The sequence below is a fragment of the Symsagittifera roscoffensis genome, chromosome 8 (genome assembly GCF_963678635.1).
Source record: "Symsagittifera roscoffensis chromosome 8, txSymRosc1.1, whole genome shotgun sequence".
Taxonomy (NCBI): Eukaryota; Metazoa; Xenacoelomorpha; order Acoela; family Convolutidae; genus Symsagittifera; species Symsagittifera roscoffensis.
In genome coordinates, this window is record NC_087069.1 from 35,932,734 (window position 1) to 35,957,229 (window position 24,496).

Below are 24,496 nucleotides of genomic sequence, written 5' to 3' on the forward strand. Positions count from 1 at the left end.
GGTCATTCGAATTCAACTTCTTGAGGCTTGTTTGATGCGATATGCGGGTGCTTCCGGGCAAATTATATAGATGGGTGTCTGGAGCGAGAAGTTCGCTGGACCGATATATCAAAAAAGAGATTATATGGAAGAATTGAAATTTGAAACTTCTGGTTGTTTGGAATCGCGAAGACTAAAAGTTGAAAAAATTGATTCTCTCCAAAAAGTTTTTTTTTTTTTTTAAAACTGACTATGAGTTTCAGCGGAGCAAATTTTTTTGAACGTTTTTAGATTTGCGAACTTAAAATTCTTACCAATAATTTTATTGAATATGATATGATACTTGACTGAGATACCTTAACAACTATTAAATGTTTTGAGGCTAGAAGTCATTTGACCCTAATAAGTTCAGTCAATAAGAACCTCAATTCGTCCAATGTCGAGCTTCATTCTTAACATATTCACGCTATTTACAGTTTCAGTCCAGAGCCTAAACTGGATCAAATTGTAATCTGGACTGAGGCGATAAAATTAATTCCCCACTTTGATAAAGTGTTGCAAACACTACCAGGTTTTCCAGTCGGAATTTAGTTCCTTAAGTTTGGAAGTTATAGAAACAAGACTGCGGGTTATTGGTAAACTAGTTAGGTAGTTAGTTACCAATTGTTTACTGCAATGACGTTTGTTGTATTGGATAATCTGGCAAGTTTAGAATAGACTAAACATGGTAGACATATGACTTTGGATTACTAGACTTTGGTTTTTATTACATTTTGGAACAATTTTAGCCAATTAGTCAATTTTATAATATCAGGCAATAAACGCTGATTGTTCAATTAACGTAAATTTAAAAGCTATAAAATGGATTAGAGAACAGCTTCAATATAACTCTTCAAAATTGAAAATATTTTTTTAGCAATTTTGACAAAAAAAACGAACAGAGCAAAAAGCTTGACCGTGAATAACTCAACAACTCAATTTTAAATATCGCTTTTAAAAACCGAAAAAAAACTGTTGAAAAAATTGAAAATTATTAAATATTTATATTGTTTAAAATCGGCAACTCCTATTTATTCTAGAGACCTCTTTTATAAAATTATCAAGGCCACGCCCCTTCATGCTTTTGTATCTGAATGATTTTGGAAACACCCCATAGGTTACAGCATGTAATTCTGGAGACTCTATGGCAACTTTTAATGACTCAGGTAGAGCTTAAAATCATTCAAGAAACATCGTCTTGAAGTCTTCTGAGCTACGATAAAGTTTCGAGCTACATTTGATAATTTGAGAGAAAGTGTCGTTTTGTAAATCTTATTAAAATAGTTTAAAACTCACTTCATTTGACAAAATCTTCGAGAGAACAAATTTGAAAAATCCGAAGAGCAAATTCAATTATCAGCTGTCGTCAAGTTCAAACAAAGCGTAGCGAAGCTTCTTTACTAACAACTTGTGTTTAGAGTGTACTTTTTATCTCCTCTTAATACAAAGGCAGAATCTTAGTCAAAACAGGTCGGTCTAAAAGGTCAATAAAGGTTCTTTGAATTTTGCCCGACTTCACTCCACAAAAGTGAAGCAAAAGTTCAAATACGAAGAGAAATTTCAAAAAATCATACTTTCCAAAATTGTCAAATTAGGTATATAAAACTCTGATTTTTGATAGGAAACTTCCAAAAACCCGAATGCAAAGTTTATGCAATAAGTTTTGCATTATCATCCCGCCTTTTGTATAACGAATGATGAAAGTCAAACATCCAAATCAAGCTCGAGTCTCGAATGGGAAGAAAGATTACAAATTTTGAAGATAATTGTTAATTTGATCTTCTTTTGTGAAGCAACTTCGCCGGAAAACTTTGTGTTTTACCTTTATTTATTTTAACAAAATAAGTATATTTAATTCTTTTATCCTTGGAGAAATTTGCCCTAGATCCGCCATACGTTGGATAGCTTCATCAGCTTTACCCTGTAATTCTCCAGAGAGCAGAAAACCCTAAATGCGAGAGCTCATATTGAATTCGTAATATTGGCGTATTATCTATTGTTCTGAGTGAAAACTTATTAAAACTTTTGAAGTTATAGCTCATCAAGGTCAAACTCTCTTCAAAAACTGATTTTGTTAGGTTTGTCATCCTAAAGAACCCAGATGTTTCTTTGAAATCAGAAACCACAAGTTATACCATAAATTTTACTTCTTTGTAGATTTACATAGCTTCAACTAGTAATAATTTTACCATGACTTGAAACTTTCAAAAAAGGCAAATCAATTCATCATTTTTATTCTACTTATCAATTCCATTCATCAAAAAAAAAGATTATGAAGTTTTCGATCAAAAATATGTTACCTCTGTTTTTCATTTTCCTCCACTGGATTTCGTTGACCGACGGTGGTTGCCAGTTTGACCCGATTCTCCAGACCAAACACTCAGCAATCATTCAAGTAAGTTTTCAGGGAAAATAAATAAAGAATTTCTCACAATTGGATTCTTTTTAGTTCTGCCTACTTCTTTTTGCAGAGGTTTTCTTATCACCATTGCTAAAAACCCGAATTTTGACGTCTTTTGTAGTTCTCTCAAATTGATTTCCTGAGTTGTCTTGAATCATTATAAATACCCTAACTTTGATCAAGTTTCCTGAGGCATTTTTCTGCACATTTTTGTAAAATTTTGACCTAAAAATTGCGTTTTTTGGCGCGCGGATTTTGTTCACTAATGAGCTTGAGCTGAAGAAAAACGCTTAGAATAGGGCTCTACTCAAAGCTGTTTATTGGCTCAATTCTTTACTGAAAAAACGCTCAAATTTCTGCTCAAACTAATTGTGAAAATTGTATTATCCAAGCAGGCCTCTCCCACAGGCAATGGGTACGGATCCTGGTGGGTCTCAAACCACTGGCCTTTTGATTGAGAGGCGGAAACTCTAGCTACTACCTCCTTGCTCCTCGCCTTTTTGTCAAAAAATATATTTGTCACGCCCTCACATTGGGAAAAAAAAAACGGGAAAAGCTTGCATCAGTGTGTATATCTGATTTTGAAATTTTTTTTGTTCCTTTTTCTATAAAACGTTGTCTATTCGAGCAAAACCTATTTTTTCTCTTCTAGTACTAGAGCTTTGTGACACGTCACCACCTTGAAAAACAACCAGTAAAGAATTATCTCCATGTCCATCAAGTAATCACACCTGCTTCTTTCATGTAGTATTCTTTGTCCAACTTTGTGGTTTCCCTGATGAAGGCCTTCAACTACCCCCCGACAGTGACTCACGATGGATATAACTACACAGACTACGACTACGGCTTCTCCTACAACTTCAGAAAAGTAGCTCCACACGTTGATCTGAACGGTAAGAGAGGCAGATAAGAAATGCATGGACTCATCAAATGACATAGATTACTGAAAGTAGTTCAGTTTTTAGCTTCGAACAAAGAACATTGAAAACTTAATTGTTGTGACCCGCACTGACAAGCCCAACATTGAACTTTATATTGAGGAGCAGTGGCCGATTTAGGGGGGGGGTGTGTTCGGACGCCCTCTCCTTAGGGATTCGACCCTCTGCCGACCCAAAGGGTCCCCCTTTGGTACTTTTTATGAGATCCATTTTTGCTGACGGATCCTAAAATTTTTCTAAAGACGCCTTTGGCGCCAATATATACTAACTTTGGGGGAGCGCGCGCCAAAAAAAACGCGATTTTTTTTGTCAAAATTTTCCAAAAATTGCCTAAAACGGCTTTTTGACCAGTTTTTTTTCAAAAATTTGCCTGCGGTGCAGAAAATTTGGCCAAAACAGCGTCTTTTCACTGTTTTAGGAGAGCTCTGAAAATCAATTTGGTCGACCTAAAAAAAAGGTCGTCAAAATTTTTGATAATTTTTGAAACTTTTTTGAAAATCCGCTCCTCTCGAGAAAATCCTAAATCCGCCCCTGTTGAGGAGTATATTGATAACATACCGTAAAGAAAATTACAGAGGCCATATAGAAACTTATTTAGAATATTTAGAATGGATTAAGTCGATTTTTTCATTTAAAAAAATTCTATAGTCCAAAAATTGGGTTTAAATCAATTTGATGGATTTTCGCAAATTAATGTAAATCATCAAAATCTGAACACATTTGATCTAACTTATTTATTCCTTTTGTTTTGAAACTAAAGGAATGAAAAACTCAAATGAAAATACACACTGAAAATACACACTGTTTGGCCTGAATACAAAATTGTAATCAGGCCAAACATAAAAAAGTTAATTGAGTAGCGTAAGTCATAGCTTTATTGTTCCGTCTTTCGATACGAAAGTAACGGAGTATTTGTGCTCGGGGTGAGTTTTTTTCAGACAAATTTCGAATTCTTAGCTAGCCATTTTTGACGGAATTTTTTGTATCATTCGAAAGCTATTGTTGTCCTGAGCTTAAATTTGAAAAGATATTTTGCCTGTGATCATTTTTCGTAGAGTTATGAGGGTGTAAAGATTGCCATTTTGGTCATTTTGAACAATTTGGGACAATTAACGCGCGATATAATTCGCGCTATTAACGCGTAAGCGGAGATTTAATCCGTATTAGAAATCATTCTAAATTGGTTGAAAGAAGCTTATCTGCCGTAATTGATTTGTTACAAGAATAAAATCTATCCTTTTGTACTTTATATGGCGTGTGGGGGGATGATTGTCATATAAAAAATTTCAAATTTGGATTTTTTTTTTCATTTTCTTTTATTACATTTAATTGTTTAATGTTATTACTGCTCCATGAACCTTAAAAGGCAGTCGGAATATTCAGGGGTTCGATTGATACGAGCAGTCTTGTTTTCATTTTCACTATTGTTTCATAGTCTAGAAAGTTTGAATGTAATCTGTATATAATTTGAATGAAATTGTATATGAATGAGCTGCGCTTTAAGGTCTATGGAGCAGTAAAATTTAAATGTTAAAACAAAATTGTAAAAAATATTTTGAAAAATGAATTGTTTTGTGAAAACATCCCCCCACACGTTATATTAATTAGAAAATGATAGATTTTGCTCCTGTTAAAAATCAATTATGGCTTATTAGCTTCCTTGAACCATTCTGGAACGACTTCTAAGATGGATTAAATCTCGCTTACGCGTTAATAGCGCAAAACATATCGCGCATTAATTGTCCCAAATTGGCCAAAATGCCCTTCTTTAAACCCTCATAACTTTACGAAAAACAATCATAGGAGAAATATTCTTTCAAATGTAAGCTCAGGACAACAATACCTTTTGAATTACATAAAAAAATCCCGTCAAAAATGGCTACTTAAAAAATCGAAATTGGTCTGAAGAAAAAAAAACCCACCCTGAGAACAAATATTCCGTTAATGTCGTTGCGAAAGTCGGAACAAAAACCTAGAAATGGATTTAAACTAATTAAGAATTGGTTGAAATTGAATTTTTAAGCTACAATTTTTTAGCTAAATTAATCGATTTTAAATCAATTCAAACCAACTCTAGTTAAGTCTGTGCTATTTCATTTGCAACAAGTTGATTGCAATGTTTTTCTTGAGAGTACGAGTATCTCAGCATTGTTTTGTGATAAAATCAAGTGGGGGCTAGCTTCTCATCGTGTAATTTTGTAAGTCTCGTGTTTTTTAGTCTGAAAACGGAAAAATTAAATCCGAATTACAACAGAAGAGCTTTAAAATGAAATCACTCTTTGTCTTTCACAAGTTTTCTTTGATTAATCAAAAGCAGGTAGAAAAACCAATGTTAATCCTTCATTCTGCTGGCTCTTTTCATTAAAGCGATCGGAACAACAACTTTATTATTATTTATTTAAAAAACTTAAATGAAATACTTCAAATCTCTTCCTAAAAAAGACTACTTTGCTACTAAAGACTAAACAAGACTGCTCGTATCAGGTCAGGGTGAAACCCTGAAGGTTCCGACTGGCTTTAAGGTTTATGGAGCAGCAGTAATAACATTAAAAAAATTAAATGAAATAAAATAAAATGAATCCTCCCCCCACACGCCATATAAAGTACAAAAAGAGAGATTTCGTTCCTTGTAACAAATCAATTATGGCAAATAAGTTTCTTTCAACCAATTTGGAACGATTTCTTAGACAGATTAACTCTCCGCTTACGCGTTAATAGCGCGAAATTTGGCAACCTTTAAACCCCCATAACTTTACGAAAAATGATCACAGGTAAAATATCTTTTCAAATTTGAGCCCAGGACAACAATACCTTTCGAATGATAAACAAAAATTCCGTCAAAAATAGCTAGTTTAAAAGTCGAAACTTGTCTGAAGAAAAAAAAACCACCCCGAGCACAAATATTCCGTTACTTTCGTATCGAAAGACGGAACAAAAAGACTACCAAAAAAGACTACTCTTCCTAAAAAAGACTACTAAAAAAGACTACTTTGCGATAGACCCTGATTGAAATTTTTCGAAATAATTCCTTCAATGTTGAAAGAAAACTGTTGAATGGATTTTTCTAACGTTTATGAAGCTTTGAGCATAAGTAATCACCTTCAAATTTTTGTAATCAGTTAGAGCTCAGTTGATCAGTTGTTGCTTTGAGGAAAGAATTCTTCGGACTCAAATGTCTGAAATGACTTCTGAGCCAGATGAATTTGTCACCTACGCATGCATACTTAACTGGAAAAACCCCGCATTAATCATCCCAAATTCGTCAAGTTTGCAATTTCAAAGCCATAATTTTTAAAGAAAAGCTCGCAGCTAAACTTTTCTTGGTGGAAAACTTTGCAAAAATTTGAACTTAATCTAGCCGTCACAGACGCTTGATTAAGCTGAGCACAAGTAATTTAATTGTTTTTTGTTTTAATTAAGAGCCAAAAACTTAGCTTAATTTAATTTTTTTTTCTTTTTTCAATAAGCTTTGAAACCAACAAATAACTTAAAAATGTGGTTTTAGAGTAAGAGTTTCACAATGCAGGAGATGAGAGCACTGAGATTTAAAAAGTATAGAAGTTAGCACCCTTCAGAACTCCCCAAAACTGTATGAAAAAAAAACATGGTTTTTTGTTCCGACCATTGAAAATGGGGAGGAACTTTGGATTCGGGTGTTTTATTTTTTTTTGCTTTTTGTTTTCCACGCAAAATTAGGTACCACAAATAATCATTGGACTGGGTTGAGTGATATATCATATTAAAGCCCTTTCAGTCGTGATTCGAACGATTTTTTACGGTGTCGAGAAAAAGTTTTTCGGTCAAGTTTCGAGCTAATAAGGTGACCGTGTAGCATAATTTTGGCCGTGAAAAAATAGTTTTACTCAAGTAAAGATAGTCTTTGGAGTTTTTTAGCGCAACTTTTGGAATCTAAAACTTGAAAAAAAATCAAAACAACAATTCTACAAAAAAAAAATTGAAAAAATTTTTGATCTTTTTTTCCAATTTTTTTTTTCGTTTTTCTAGTCATTTTTCTTTAAAAACTGTTTTACAATTGGCCTACTTTATTCTGATTTTGAATTTGCCTAAGTTCAATTTTTTCTTTCAAAACTTTGTATCACAACACGGAGAAAAAAACGACACAAATTTGAAAAAAAAACTTTTTTGTATTTTTCAATTCTGCCGTCGGAACATTCTATGCTACTTGCACAGTAACCGGCTATCCTTGTTACGTTTGAAAGTGGTCGGCTTATTACAAACCATTGCCTTCCTATAACCTTTTTATTCATCAAAACGTGTTTTTTTTTCAGACGCGTCAATCAACTATTTCTACCTTGGTCCCCACCCAGCCAGTCTGCTTCTGGTCATCTCCGGCACCAGATACCTCCACCCCCTGCAAACAATGAGATCCACACACCCAGATGCAGATGAGCCCCCCAATCGGATTCTGAGGGCCACTCGGGTGGTGTGGCGGGAGATGGAGGGACAGGTGTTCAAGAACGTCACCGATGAGATACTGGAGGATCCAGAACACTACATAGAACAGACTATCAAGTAAGTTTCTCACTTTCTCTCTAGAACATAACTTACATATCTAACTTTTTCTTACTTGTTGGGCAACATGCAATTAATTTAAGCACAGTGAACGCTCCTAATCCATTTTAGCATTAAGAAAACAATCAACAGATCTAGAATTTTTCCAGGTGGCTTCCTGTGAATGAGAATTGGTAGTCAGATATTCCTGAAGCGAAAATTTGGCAAACGTTTTTGAGAATACAAGCAACGTTGCTGATTTTCTTTCAGAAACAACCGTAGAGGGAAGGAAAGCCCATGATTTCTTGGTGCTTTCGATTGCTTTCATTGTCATTTTTCCTTGTAAAAAATCACAAAAATTGCCCTTAAACAGAATTTGATATAAAAATGTATATCTGTCTCCCAAAAAATGTGTTCGACAAGGTATCGCCATTTGAAGCGGGTTATGGAAACAAGAACTGGAGGTGCGCCCCCTCCCCTACCCATAAAACGCTAGTGGTTTCCGCAAGGTTTGCGTCCTTCTAGCCGATATTGTGCAAAAAGAGCAAATTTTATTTGTCTTGAAACAAACAAAATGGAGTCTGAATTTTAAAAAAAGACTTCCCATGAACAAATGTTTTCTTTTGCAGACTGAAGAATGACGCGAAAGGAAGTCTGTTATTCCTGGTGAGCAGATACGACCAGGCTGACAGTATGTATATGTCCTTCACAGAAGATGCTGGGAAAAGCTACAAGCGCAGGAATATCCCCCACCATGTGAAGCAGAAACTGAGCAGTCTCGCGTTCTACAGAAGGGTAGGTGGAGAGAAAATACTCTCCGAGCCAATTTTTGAGGCCATAGTTAAAGGCCATATAAGAAATACCGTAACAATCTCAAGGCCATGAGTAACGGCAGAAAGATGAAAGTCATGACCAGCGGTCCTTTGGTACCATAATATGTTGAATGACTTTAATTCAAAATCTTAAGCCCCCCAATTGCCGCTTTGCACGTTCAGTTTGGTTAGCAGTGACCATCTGCAAAAATATCAAAATTTGAATTTTTATTTTGCAGTTTTTTATGATTTTTTTTTGCAATTTTGTGGCAAAAAATAGCGTTTTTGTAGCGCGCCCTAGCCCTCAAATTTGAACGCAATCGTGTCGGGATCCGCTTGAGGGTGAGGCAAGTTTATCTATATAAAAATGTAGAAAAACCCGATTGTATTTCTGTTTTTTTTCCACATATATAAACCGTCTTCTTTTATTTTTCCCAGTCTGACGCCTTGCAGCCCAGCCCCTCATCCATGCAACGCCTTCTTGCAGCCAACACCTTCTTCACTCTGGACGGGGGAGAGACTTGGAAGGAGATTCTGAGCAGGGGCTACTTCCCCTCATACCAGCAGAAGCCACACAAGACTGTGTGGATCAATGACACTACTATACTCACTTCCACTCACACTTCATATGGTTAGCCTTTTTTTAAACTCATTTTGGCTTAAAAACTCTGAGGCTCTGTTTTTGGACAGTGCAAAATAAATAAATAAATATATGTATATATATATATATATTTTGGTTTGTTTCAAAAATTCTCAGTGGCGGCTTTGTTCGCAGTTAATTCAAAAAGTTGTACACAAAAAAGTCTTCCTGCTGTATAAGTGAAGTTTATTAAAACGAAATGCTTTGCAAATTATTTGAAGCGAGAATTTTCAGCAGTAAAAAACGATTGAAAACAGTGACAAAACAGAAAAAAAGTTTCCCATTACAGAGCTTATGTAATTATTAGTGTTTTGATATGCTTTTAACAAAACTGAACAGTTAGTCTCATTAAAATAGACAAGGTCGAACAAAATTAGTTGCCGTAAAACTTCAAAGAAGTTTTGTATTCAAGCCAAATGAGGCTTCTTTAGTTTGGTTTGTTTTTAGATTTTTTCTAATCGAGTTTGGTGCTAAATGCTAAATACAGATAATTTTAAGTTCTAATATTATATGGAGTTGCTGTCTGTTTTGTCAAAAATGTCAATTTCATTCAAAATAAAACAAATTAACTCAACAATTTTTCTCAAAGCATCGCAATTACAAAAATTAACATTTTGAGGACCTTACAATTTTGTTTAATCACTTTGTGTTAAAGTAATTGCAGTCTTCGATATTTAAACTTTTTAAATCAATTATTTGAGGCTAATTGCTCCCAAAGAGTGTGATGGTTGCTTGCGGCATCTGCGTTTTCGGAGACAATTACATCGAAACCCAACGAACCTGAATTTTATCCAAATATCTTACCAAATTCAATTTCCAGGAAAACACAATTATTTTAAATTGGAAATTAAATTTGGTAGGCTAGCTGGATAGTTTTGATTTTTAAAATTATTTATTTGTCGAACTATAATTTTTTGTCATCCGAGAGAAATGTCAGTGGTTTCGATGTGTTTTTCTCCACAAATCCAGATACCGCAAACAAGCGTCACAACCTTTGGAAACGATTCGAAGCAAAAAATTGATCAAAAAATTTAGGTCTTGAAGACCGCAATTAAACTTAACAAGATGTTTTATAAGTTTCAACTGGACACAAGCAAATTACAAAAAAAAAACTGCAAAAGCATCAAAGCTACAAAAAAGAAACAGAACCACTAATGAAAATTCAATCTTCACGGCATTATTATGAGCCCGCACTGGAGTTTCAGCAATAAAAAGCAAAGATTCTGGATTTTTTGTCATCTCTATATAAAAGAAAAAAATTTGTTATTCATATTCGTTTGAAAATGAATTTCACTTATGTTTTTTTTTCAAATCAATCAAACCCAATTTAACAGACTTTGATCAGTGACATAAGATTATGATTTTGATGAAATATTTTAGTAGATTCCCAAAAAATTAAACAATTAAATTTCACACAAAAATTTACCAAAAAAACAGTTTTTGTATATGGCTACAAGGCCTCTATATTGAAAAAAATCAGGTGTTGAAATTGTAAATTCTACCATCACAGAGAACCTTCATTGTGAATCTTATGTTTTTTATTTAAACTTATATGCAAAAGAAAGAACTAAGAAAGATTTTCTCTGGAAACTCTTTCTTAGTTCATAAAACTGGTTCAACTTTTGGCGAAAATGTTTTATCAATTTTGGAATTTTTTAATGAAAAAGGGCTTATCAAACATTTTTCAATAATTGAGTTGTATGCTAATCCTTTTTCGTCCAATGATAAGCATAGTCTTGATGATGTGAGCCCGACGTAAGCTCAATTAAATTTACTTAAAAATCCTTATGGAAGGTTTTATGAAACAAAAACTTTTCATAGAACCCATGCATGGAATCGTTTGACTATCATTTTTTGTATGGCAGTGTATGATAAGCCTTTCTTTGTATGGTGGTGAGCATGGATGTGCAGATCGGTGCAGAAAAAGAGTAAAACCTTCACATCAACAACAATCATCATTCGGTGTTTTTGATTTTATGAGCAAAATAATAGTTTATATTGGATTAAATCTAGATTATAGTCGGTTATAATTAATTATAATAGATCTTTAATTGATCAATATAATTGATTAAAATCCCCTAAAAATTCATGAAAAACGATTTTAATCAGGTCATGGAAAACGATTATGTTCAGGGGTCGATCTAGGATTTTCTCAACAAGGGGTCACGTTTGTTTTGTCAAGTTTTTTTAAATTAAATAAATTGATTTCCCAAGCTTCCACAAATCCTTATAAAGACCCTATTTCGACTATTTTTCTTCACCGCAGGCGAATTAATGAAAAAAGGCCAAAACAACGTTTCCCATGAATATCATGAAAAAATGGAAAACTGGTTTAATTAATAGTTCTTCTTCAATGTTGCCTTGAAAATAACCGTATAGGTATTACGTAAGGTTTGCACACCCGGGTTGACCAAAAATGCTTGTCCTACAACTTTCATATATAAAAAAACGCTTATCATACAGTTTCGTACAGTTCCATAGATACAGAAATTGTTTAAAAAACTGTAAGATAAGTATTTTTTCATAAATGGAAATTATAAGACAAGCCTTTTTTCATAGACCCAATTTTTTTTAAATTTTATTTCTCAATTTTTTTTGGATTTGTTCGTGACCGAATACAAGCGACTAATCACATGGTTTACTCAAAAGCAGAGTCACCAAAGGGTTGATCATCTGGCATTTACAATGTATTGGAAACGACCTAAATTGTGTAAGAAATTTTTTTCACAAATCATATACTGAAAGCATCAAAATTTTGAATTTTTGCCAAAATTTCAAAGAAGATTTTTTAAAATTGGAATTTTCAAATCATCAGACATTAATCAAGGCATATATAAGTATGCCATACAAAACATATAGGAGTTCTTAGCTTGTTTGATGTTATCCAGAGAAACGGAATAAAAATCCAATTTTTGTATATCCAGGACTACGTTTTGCAGACAAAAAAAAATTAAAATTTGCATGTAAAAATTTGCATTTTTTGGAAAACGTTTGTTTGATTGCAAAATTAGATTTGCGGTTGAAAAAAAAATTCTGGCAATTTCAATTTTTTTTTGGAAAAATGTTTGCTGTCTATATCAAAAAAAAATGTTGTCATACAATTTTCATATTTGGAATAATAACCATCCAAAAAAAAGAAACCATTTTTTTTCATCACCAGTCTGTTTTATTTGGTTCAAACAGCCGTAGAAACTATTTTGAAACTTTTTTGAATGATTTTTGAAACTGTATGAAAATTGTATGAGTAGCGTTTTTCCATACATTTGATGTATGGAATTGCATGATAAGCATTTTCGGTTTATGGAGGTCAACCCGCGCATGTTGTTTTCGTAGGTATCTCGCTGCACAGATGTGACCTTGAGAAGCACAGGTGTCGCATGCTGCTGTACAATATAAAGAACTTCGTTGTGCGAGACAGAGTGATAGTTGCCAGTATATATCACGACATACACAACCCATTTAACAGGTCACTCTACACCAGCACAGACGCGGGGGATGTGTGGAACAGGGCACAGGTAAACGGGTTTTCAGTTTCTTTTACCACCCCCACCACCCCCCACAAAAAAAAATCAATTTCTACGGTTTACATACAGAAAGTTAAAAATCTGTTTGGGGAAAACATCAAAAAATGTTGAGCAAACCTTTTTCGATAGAGAAGCGGTTAAAGGCTTACAGCAAACTAGAGCAAAAGTTTTTTTTATATACCGTTTAATTAACAAAACACTGAGGTCAGGTCACAATTTCTGATCCTTTTCGTTGTTGTATGATTAGAATGAATTTTTTAGATTAAAAAGTTTTGATCAAACCGTGCTGATTCCTTGTTTTAATTAAAATGTTTCTCATAATTTTAACTTAGACATTCTGAATAAACAATTTTTCGAACAGGTCAGGTCACACTTTCTGCAATCAATGGAGTAGAGCAATCTTTTTGTTTAATTCAGGTTGACTCGTTCAAGCAGCACCACAAGCCATACGTGTATCTCATGTCACCTACCCTCTCGTTTTTGACCCTGCTGGATGAGAATGAGTCATGCTATGACCTCTACGTCTCAGACTCAGCTCACGTCTCATACTCATTAAGCATGAAAAATCTACACCAGGTACAACTGGTTATGATTAGAAACCAATAATAATACTTTGAAATTGCACTAATAACTGATGAAATAAGCGGATACATGAAAATTTCCAATAAAATTGGGGGGCGCCGAAAAAACGTGATTTTTTGGTCAACTTTTTCCAAAAATTGTCCCAAAACGCCATTTTTGACCTGTTTTTTTTTTCAAAATTTGCCTGAGGCGCTAAAAGTTTTGTCAAAGTTGGTTCTTTATAGTGTTTTAGGAGCCTTCAAAATCAATTTGATTCTCGCAGAAAAAAAGTTCGACAAAATTTTTGAAAAATTTTTGAAAGTCCGCATCCCCCCTCGAGAAAATAATTCTAGATCCGCCCCTGCTTAATGGCAATCCTCAGCGTCTCACAATGTATGGTTTCAGGAGAAACTGGTAAGGGGCAGGGTTGGTGTGGAGCGATTAGGCAGTCTGGAGAGTGTGTTTGTCGTGAACAAAGTGGAAAAAGGGTCCGACTTCCCCGTCATGTTCATCACGAGAAACAACGGTAGTTTATGGTCACTAAGGTTCAAACCCTTCCTTATTCACGTGTCCTATTCACTTTTTTTTGCTTTTCATCAATTCATTTGGACCTTAAATTTTATTGAAATTTATCTTTGAAGTTGGGCGATGATTCGTCACAAGTAACAATTTGTAGCACTGAGCGTAAATCAGCATCCTAAAATCATTTAAACTTCTTGCATCAAGAGGCTCAAGTGAGAGAAGTTCGTGAAAGCTAAAAACTAAAAACTTTTTATCGCAATACTTGTTATCTATTATTCGAAATTTTGTCAACCTTTTTTTTTCAAAAGCTCTAAGGACTCAAATTTTTGAAAAAAAAAATAGACCAAAAAGGCGTTTTTAGGTACTTTTGGAATTTTTTAACCAAAAAATTGCGTTTTTTCGGCGCGCAATCCCCCCTTATTTTAGCATATATTGGCGCCAATGGCGTCTTTAGAAAAATTTTAGGGTCCGTCAGCCAAAAATGGATATCTCAAAAGAGTTCAAAGGGGGACTGTGCGCTCAATCTGAAAAAACTGTATAAGACAAATTAAATTATGAGTATTTTTCGGTAAACACACATAACAAGAAATAAGCAATGTCAACGGTTTGCATAATCAAGATCACAAAATCAACTTGTTTCGGTACAACTCGTTTTTGAGAGAATTTCGCGCAAGCTAGCCACAAGAACCGGTCGGTAATGTCCTTGAGACAAATTGCTCTTTTTGGCGGTCAACCTTAATCAAGGCTGAACCGAATTAGAACCAAAAAACAGTTAAAATAGGATGTAACCCCCGTTTTTAGTATATTAATACATGGGCAGGTGGGGGACTCGAACCTACGTCAACTGTTAACCTATATAATCGGCGTTATGGTAGCTTAGGCCACTCGGCCAACTGAGCTTATTTTATATGCATCTATACTTGTTTTATTCTACATTTGCATTGCAACATCCTCCCCCCCTGAAGAAGGAAGAACCGGAGCGAGCTTAACGGTCGGCCGCGTGACTTCACGGGTTGCGGTCCTGACAAGGGCGGATCGGGCGCAACCGTCCTGTCCGTAGTTTAGCTTGACGATTCGGGCGAGAGGGTAGTACCCACGCGGACTATCGGGCTCAATCACCCACACGAGATCGCCTGTTTTAAGAGTGAAGTCAGAATGAGTGTGCCACTTGACACGCTTATTCAGCGAGGGAACATATTCTCGAAGCCAACGAGACCAAATCGCGTTAGCATATGACTGCGCTCGCACGTACATTTTCTTGTGATCGAAGTGCTCCCCGGGTAAAAGCGAAGGAAAGCTTGTGGCATGTTGTCCAAGCAAAAAATGGTTTGGGGTTAACGCTTCTAACTCACGTGAATCGGTACTAACGGGAGTGATTGGCCTCGAATTCAAAGCTTGTTCAACTAAGCAGAGTGTTGTTCCTAACACCTCTTCAGTGACTCGCCTACTGCCTAGGATATCGTACAGCACGCGCTTCACGCTTCGGACGAGGCGTTCCCAGGAGCCGCCATGATGGGGTGCGCCTGGCGGGTTAAATTTCCAAGTAACACCTTTGTGTGCAAAAATGGTCGGAGCCATGCCATTCCAGCTCTTGATGCAGGCAAGTAATTCCTTTTCCGCACCAACGAAGTTCGTGCCATTATCCGACCAGATTGTGCTTGGCGTACCACGGCGCGCAACGAACCGTTCAATGCCCATGACACACGAACTGGTGTCCAGAGACGGTACAATCTCAAGGTGTACAGCCCTGGTGGTGAGGCAAGTAAAAAGAAATCCCCATCTTTTTTCCGTGCTTCTGCGAACCGGAACGTAAAGCGGTCCAAAGTAATCCACACCCGTATGATTGAAGAGTGGTTGCTTGTATCCGAGACGTTCGACCGGTAAATCGGACATAATTGGCTGGATGGTGCTTGCTTTGCGTTTACGGCATGTCACACATCGATTTTCGATAGACCGAAGTAGTCGACGCAACCCAAGTATTGCATATTTCATATTTAAAACGGAGCGCATGTAATCTAATCCTTGATGAAAATGCTTATGGTGGAGGCTGCGGGCCAACAAACGAACTAAGGTATGTCGGGCGTCGAGTATTATTGGGTGCTTAGTATCAAACTCGGTATCCACTAAGCGCACAATACGTCCGGTGGAACGAATGATTCCAGCGGGACCGATAAATGGCGAGTATGTGGCAATTTTACTACTATTCTTAATAGGTTTGCCAGCGGTGAGTGTTTTTAACTCAACGGGAAAGGATTCCATCTGAGCAAGATGAATCAGTTTGCTTTCTGCAATATCAAGTTCAGTAGGGTCGGTGATTCGTAAGTCTTTACCACGGAAATGCTTATGTGAAGGCAACACCCTCAATATAAAAGCGACTACTCGTTTATATCTTGTAAAGGAACTGAACCTTTCCCAATTGAACTCGTGTTCGGGATGTTTGATTGATGTGACATCGGTGACGAAGGAAGATGATGTCTCCAAGCAATTATCAACATCACAAGAAGGACCCTTCAAACGAATTTTATTGATTACACGTTCGTCGGGTATAAACGGCCAATCAGTAGTCCTGAGAATGCTCGGACCAATAACCCAGCTGCTATCCTTGAGGGCTTCCGAAGAAATCCCCCGCGTACCGGTATCAGCTGGATTATCGCCGCTCAGAACATGGTGCCACTCATCAATAGTGGTCGACTCGAGGATTTCGCCGACACGATTAGCGACGAATACAGGTAATTTTTCAGTGGAGTTTAGCCACTGCAAAACTGTTGTACTATCTGTCCACATAAAGACATGATTAATAGAGACGGTAAGGGCGGTCAGTATATCATCTTTTAGTCGTGTGGCGAGCAGAGCAGCTTGAAGCTCTAGCTTCGGTATAGATAGCGCTTTCATGGGCGCAACGCGAGCTTTACCAAAGATGAAGGATATTTGAGTTTTATGCGAGCTCGCGAGTCGCGCACGCAAAAATCCAACAGCACAGAAAACGTCCTGCGAGCTATCACCGAACATGTGGAGCTCAATTTGATCAACAAGCTCTGTGAAGTAACAACGGGGAATAGTCAATTGCCCTAAGAGAGGGAGACCGGAGTGCCACTCGAGAAACTTATCTCTTATGTCTTCTGGCAATTCGTCGTCCCAACTTTGACCACTGATTTTCCAAATATCTTTCAGTAAAAGACGGGCCCTAACTGTGTATGGAGCTACTAACCCAACAGGGTCAAACACGGAGGAGACGAAACTCAAGACGGTTCGTTGAGTTATTGCTTTATCGAGAGGACGATCCACGCCTCTGCTAACAACCAATGTGTCTTTCGTATGGTCCCACTTAAGACCTAAGACGTGTGATGATTGTTCGGCACCGTTACATATTTCCTTGATGGGTGAAGATGAGGTTTCGGATTCCTCGAGGTTCATTGCTGAAGTGATTTCATCAGCATTACTGACAAATTTAGTCAAATTAAATCCTCCCAATTTTAGTAAGGAAACCAAATCGCGACTAGTTTTAATTGCTTGGGTAACGTTCTCGAATGAATCCAAGTAATCGTCCATGTAAAATTTTTCATTTACGACTGAGGCGGCCTCAGGGTATGTGGACATATTATCAGTTGCTGTTTTTTGCAACGCGAAATTGGCGCACGCAGGCGAATCCCGTGCGCCGAATATATGGCGAGTGTACTGATGAACTACCACATCGGAAGTGGTATCCTCCCGCCACAAAAAACGGAGCGAAATTTGATCGCGGGCAAGGACTCCTACCTGGAGGAACATACCCTCTATATCCGCGGAGACGGCGTACTTATGTTGACGGAATCGCAAAAGCACAAAAATTAAATTTTGGAGTAGGTCAGGACCCACCAATAAGGACTTATTTAAGGATGTGCCATGAAACTTAGAAGCCCCATTAAGGACTCGGCGCACCTTACCCGGCTTATTCGGATTTAAGACGGGATGGTGCGGAAGATACCACTCGCGATCGGAACGCTTACGTGGATCATGCGGTTCGACGGTAACGACATAGCCTTTCCTAATGTCCTCTCTAATTGTTTCTGCGTATCTTTCGCGCAGCTCAGGGTCTTTACTTAACCTTCTCTCCAATGATTTAAATTGGGCGAGTGACGAGTAATAATTGTTTGGTAGACTGACATTACTATCAATCCAAAGCATAGGCACAATGTATCTTTCGCCATTGTGAACGGTTTCAGAATTAAGGATGGATAAAGCATGTTTATCCGCGGCGGAACGGGCATCGACTTGTTTGAAAGCACCATACGATTCCAACTCGTACCAGGATTTTATCTGGTCGGTCAGAGAAGAATCTTCAACAACACACTTGAAACACGAAGAAGTAGAATTACCGGACGGCGGCAACGGACCACTTAAGACCCAACCTATCGGTAGGCGAACGGAACACGGTGAGTTTTTATCATCTCCCAAGATGAACTCAATGGGTCTAACGGCGTGGTAGTAGTCTTGTCTGATAATAACTTCAACGTCCTCATAAGTATATTGAATGGGCTTAATAGGTGCTAATTGTGGATATTTATTCTGCAAATCAGCAATATTGATTAATTCGGAACCAATCCGAATATTGTCTTTAACATATGCACAGAGAGAAAATACGAAATCACTATTATTCGGCTCGGAGGAAACTGTAAACTTGACCCTCTGAGTCTCAACAACGGTGGTCGAATTGAAACCACTAATTGACAAGTTAACGGGCTCCCCTACTAAGCCGAGACGGTTTACGAGTGACGAAGACACCCAGGAGTGAGTCGATGCACTATCACAAAGAACCAACGTCAGGAGACTGGTTACATCCGAGGATACACCAAGTGTTGCAATTGGCAACAACCCTTTAGAAGATTCAATGTCATGTACATCACTAACAGCGGCATGGGTGGAAGTGTTTGTATTCTCCTTGGATTTGTTTGTTCCAGCCTTATTCGAGACATTTGAATTTTCCTTCCGAGGAAATATTCTTTCGGCTCCATGGAGCAAGACATTATGTGTGCTATCACACTCTGGCTTCGGGCACTTTTTTTGCTCTAGAACATTGCCGGAAACTATGATTGCCATTGAGACAAGCGAAGCAAAGTTTCTGTTCAGCTACGTATTTTGCTCGCTGAGTAGCATTCTTTTCCTTAAAAACAGCACAATTCCACAATGCATGACTACCCTTACACAAAACACACGGCGGAAACTTAGACTTATCCTGAGCCTTACTACTTACCTGGCTATTGGCTGCAAAAACTTTGGTTGTTTTTGGTTTAACCGGTTCCTCGTTTTTTGCCTTAGAGCTGAGTAAACGTAATCTTTCATGCCCCTCGGCCTTTTCTTTCAACCAGTTGTTAAAATCTAAGAGTGTTGGTCGCTGCCAATTATGTCTAACAGTATGCATTGACCAAGCCTCCTTGAGGTTAGGCGGAAGTTTAGTAACAGCTTGGTTTAACAGGTTAACACTCTTTAGATCATCGTTGAAAGACAATGATTTGAAAACTGCTACGAGGCCAGATATGGCAGAGGAGAAACTAATGACATTTTCCGAATTGTGCATCTTAAGTGGAGGAAAAGTGTTCAGCTTATCAAGATGCGCACCAACAATGGCATGTGGTTGCCCAAACTTCCGTTGCAAGGTGGCCAGTGCATCCTTGTACATAACGCCACTATAACTAAACTCCGCAATTGCGGTTTTTGCTTTGCCTGTGACGAGCGTTTTTAAGTATGTCAATTTCGTATCATCGGTGAGAACAGCGGAATCAACGGTGGACTTAAACTGACCAAACCATTCGTGCCAGTTTAACGGGTTGCCGTCAAACTGGGCTAACTTCCATTCAGGAAGATGATCTTTGCGGCTATGCATTAATAATTCCGCCAATTCACGAGCGGAGAGAGGTCGATCCGATGAACAACCTTGGTTCGGATAAGCGGGAGACGGTGCGCAGTCTTCGCTGACTGGCTGATAACCAGTATTAGTTTGATTGACAAAATGCGGAACATGTTGTGGATGAACTGGGGGAGTATTAAAATACACAGTCCCACCACTGGTATACGGAGCGGCGGTGTTACACGATGGGACAATAGTTGTCACATTAGAAAAAATGTTTCCAGCATTACAACACTGAGCAGGCGTGACGATTGGAGTTGTAGCAGCCAATCGCCATAAGTTTGCATCACTTGTGTAGTAATCGTTGATACTAGGTGACACAGTATGCGGAACAAAGGGAAGATTATGTTGCGTCTGGGCTGGCGCTGCATGGCAATTAGGTGCCGAAAAGAAAACCGGCGTTGGGTTTACTCCAGAAGATGAGAAGCCACCACCAGCAAATGCAGGCGACAAAGAAACAAAACCAGAACCTGGTTGGGCCGGTAACATTGGGACAGGTAATGACTCCGGTTGCGCGATGGCAAAACTACCATTAGTTATGTTTGAACTCATGGTCTGTAAAGGAACAGCAGACGGTGGCGACACGTGTGCACTAGAATGCATATTGTTAACTGGGAATGGAACAGAGGCTGGGAATGAAACAGAAGCTTGCAATGGCAAACGGCTTGCACTGCCAAATTGAGGCATAGCCCGATGTCCATAACTATGGATTCCAGGGTCACTAAATGCTGTGTGCTCATGGTTATGACTATTACTGGTGTGAATTGCATTAGCAAGGAGGGCGGAAGTCGTCGGTCCCGACGAAATGGGTACACGAGTGAAGGCCTGCAAACCTAGCGCACTAGCAACGTCGGGAGGTGCTTGTGAACTAACAGAGTCTACCCAATCATTAGTTCGATCGGTTGCTACCTTTGAAATAGGTTGACTTACTCCTGTTAAGTTACTTTCCGCTACCTTCTCGCTAACCTCAGATGAACTGTCCTCAAGTTCAAACGCTTTCAATTCCATTTCAATTAGTTGCTTTTTATGATTTTCAGCCAATTGCTCTAGTTCCAGCTGACTTTGTTCGAACTTAAGACGGTTCTCTTGCTCTTTAAGTCTTAAAGACACTTGATACTGCCTTTCCAGCTCCTCATGGCGTCGTTTTACTAAAGCTAACTCATGCCGTTTCTCACTTGATGACATAGTGCGAACAGTCGACGTATGACGAGTGGAAGCAGATTTATCAGACTTATGTGAGTCAAGCTTTCTACTATCCTTAGACTGATTGGAGACCTTAGACCTGTTTTCAGATACTCGTGCTGCTGAATCACTTGTTTTGTGCGAGCGTGAGGATGTCTCAGACCTAGTTTGTTGTAAAGATCCCTTGCCCCCTGTAATGCCGGCTGCTGGAAATGACGAAGGTTCAAGGCTCATCTTGTAACTCTGAGCTTCGTGCATTACTTTATCGTTCATTTCGGTTACTTTCTTAAGCCAAAGGTCTTGCTGAGCAATAATTTTTTCAGGATTTTCCGTTTTTCCCGCTAACCTAATTAATTGCTCATTGACGTCGACAGCTTTTTCCAACGCAATTTTACATTTGAAAACAGCATTATCAATTTTTGTAGTGCGACTATTATTCTCAATGTACTCAAGTAATAATGAGTGACCTTTAAGCAGCTCATTTTCTAGATTTAGACGGGTTTCGAATAACTTGCGTATCTTACTTTGGAATTTTTCGTCCATGTTTTTCACAAATTGACAATATTTTACGGATGCTCTTTTATAGAAAACAATCAATAAAATGGGATACTGTTTTGGTACGTAATCAAATTTGCATTAGTAAATCAACATTAGCTTACAAGACGGGGGAACTTGACGTCTCAAAGCTTCTACCTGAAGCCTATTTCTTATAGCTTTCCGAGCTTTGAGGGGTAAGCGGTTTCGCTTCTTACGTGTCTTAAGGATGTTAAGATTAGCGCTATAACGCCTTAGAAGGAGGAGAGTCTTTAACTCAAGGGAAGGAGGCTGGTGAAGCTCTTTGTACTTCTCAATTAGTACCTGGTCCTTAGCCTTACGCTTAGAGATAAAGTCTTTAACGACGTTGAGAACGAGAATACCTGTTGAACCTAAACTTTCCTCTATATCCTCGGTTCCGTTCCGTCTACAGTATACGATCGCACAAATGTTTGTCCTATACCTTAATAACAAATTGACAAGTTGCTCACTACTCAGCTTGCGGTTATTGTTGCTGCGGTGCCTACTTATCGAGTTATTATTGAGGTCGTGCCAAATTACAAGGTCGTTACGGTGCGACAAGTAGTGATGAAGGTAGTACTGTATCGTTTTCTGAGAGTCCCTAGCGTTAAAGTTCAAACTTAAACCTGGCTTCGTAAAGCAAGTATCTTTGACGCGCTTCTGGGACGGAGCGGGAAGTTTTCGGAGCGCGTGATCCAAAGAACTAGCTCCTAGGATGAATACCATACACTTGGGGGACCTATGCGACGGCTTCGTTACGCTTAAGTACCAATGGGGTTGGAAAATTAAGTAGGTCGGTTGAACTCCAACAACACACACGGAGTAAACCTGAGGATGAAAGAATTCAACTTAACTCACTTAATATCACCGTACCTGACCACTTAACTTTACTGTCACGCAACGAAGTCAATAATCTGACGGGCTGAAACGGCTTTGTTTTACTCGAAGCGAACTGGCTTTCAGTTTCACCAATGGTGGGTGGGGGATCAGGCAAATTGGTTAAGTTCCAACAACACACGCGGAAGAAACCTGAGGATGAAAAAACTCAACTTAATTTGCCTGATATTTCGCTACCAGACCACTTAACATAAGGTTGGTGTCATCTTACAGCACAGTTTCGCAGAATTCTGGAGACGTTTTGAGGATTTTTTGGCAATTTTTTTTACTTTTTATACAAAACTTTTCAGAAAATTTTGGTCAGCAGGTTCGAGTCATAAACCAATCCAAACAACTAGTCCAGTACCTTTTGTCTATGTTCCGATTTCACTGATTAATATTCCGTTCACATATATCCAAAAATTTTTGGTATCGAGAAAAATGTCAAGTCAGTTTGTCTATGTACCGACTGTAAGATATTTCAGTTCAACGGAACTGTCCAAAAATTTTGGGTATTGAGAAAAATTACCGAGGGCTAGCTTGCGGGGAAATTTCGAACATATATGACATCGTACAAAATTTAAAGCACGAATGGAGAGTTTTAAAAGTTTTAGAAACGTCTTACAGTTTTTAATTGGAGATTGGCGACACCGGGAAAAAATCCAAAACTTCGGGTGTCGAGAAAACACAGCTCAAAAATCCAAAAGTCAACAATCAGGGCACCTGAACAGGCCTCTCTTCCACCACTCTGCTCTTTCGCCTGTCTGCCCTGTCGTCTGTCGGCTTACAGGCTCCTCGTCTGTCTGCTTACAGGCTCCTCGTCTGTCGGCTTACAGTCCGACTGCACTTTTCCAATTTGGCCAATACACTGATTTTGGTCAACACACAATTTTGGCCAACTGGTAAACACACTGATGTCTGGCCAAAGAGAATATGCCGACGACTTTTGAACTTGGCCAACTTGTCGCTGATGTTTTCGTGTTTTCGACTAAACGTCCACTTTCGGCCAAACGCCCACTTTCGGTCAATTCGGCTGGCTACTCGACCAAATGGACCCTCGGCCAACTGGGTACGCTAGGTACTTTCGGCCAAACGGATGAGGCGGTATTCGGTGATATTCGATGGTATTCGGTGGTATTTTCGGCCAAACGATCACAATTCAACCTGGTGATCACTGATGTTGAAATAGGCCAAATAAAACACTCGTCGTGTCTCTCGTGTTGCAATACTACTCTCGTGTTGCAATACTCGTGTTGCAATCTAGAAAGGGAATTATCATCGAGTCCCTTGTGGGGCGCCAAAATGTGCGCTCAATCTGAAAAAACTGTATAAGACAAATTAAATTATGAGTATTTTTCGGTAAACACACATAACAAGAAATAAGCAATGTCAACGGTTTGCATAATCAAGATCACAAAATCAACTTGTTTCGGTACAACTCGTTTTTGAGAGAATTTCGCGCAAGCTAGCCACAAGAACCGGTCGGTAATGTCCTTGAGACAAATTGCTCTTTTTGGCGGTCAACCTTAATCAAGGCTGAACCGAATTAGAACCAAAAAACAGTTAAAATAGGATGTAACCCCCGTTTTTAGTATATTAATACATGGGCAGGTGGGGGACTCGAACCTACGTCAACTGTTAACCTATATAATCGGCGTTATGGTAGCTTAGGCCACTCGGCCAACTGAGCTTATTTTATATGCATCTATACTTGTTTTATTCTACATTTGCATTGCAACAGGGACCCTTTGGGTAGGCAGGGGGTTGTTGTTGTTGTTCGTGAGGAACGAGTTCTTTCATGTCGTGGGAAAAGATCTCCCTGCTCCTTCGAGATAGAATAGGACTTTCATTGGGTGTTCTTGGAGAACGGACAGGTCCGGATACTGGCCCAGTATTTTTTTCTTTCGTCTTCCCAGTGCGGACAATGAAGAAGGAAATGTTCAGCGTCTTCGGGGGCCTAGGTGGCAGAAGAGACAGATGTCGTTCTCAGATCTTTCGAAGCGGCATGCGACCGACTGCAGCTAGGGGGCCCTGTTAAGTCTAAGTTTATGGAGGGTTATTTCATCTCGTC

The 24,496-nt window shown here is 38.3% G+C and overlaps 1 protein-coding gene across 2 annotated transcripts in view; it reads left to right on the forward strand.

The window, feature by feature from the left end:
- Positions 1-1,042: 1,042 nt before the first annotated feature.
- The window catches only part of LOC134853017 (sortilin-like), a 36,185-nt gene continuing 12,731 nt past the window's right edge, over positions 1,043-24,496 (forward strand). Inside the window, exons 1-8 of one of the 2 annotated variants that reach the window (XM_063868930.1) lie at positions 1,043-2,413; positions 3,168-3,312; positions 7,647-7,890; positions 8,499-8,664; positions 9,120-9,312; positions 12,655-12,836; positions 13,263-13,421; positions 13,812-13,932. In XM_063868930.1, the coding sequence (XP_063725000.1) occupies positions 2,291-2,413; positions 3,168-3,312; positions 7,647-7,890; positions 8,499-8,664; positions 9,120-9,312; positions 12,655-12,836; positions 13,263-13,421; positions 13,812-13,932 (1,333 nt within the window). In that variant the 5' untranslated portion in view covers positions 1,043-2,290. The remainder of the gene's footprint in view (positions 2,414-3,167; positions 3,313-7,646; positions 7,891-8,498; positions 8,665-9,119; positions 9,313-12,654; positions 12,837-13,262; positions 13,422-13,811; positions 13,933-24,496) is intronic. The other variant, XM_063868931.1, reaches the window with a different exon arrangement.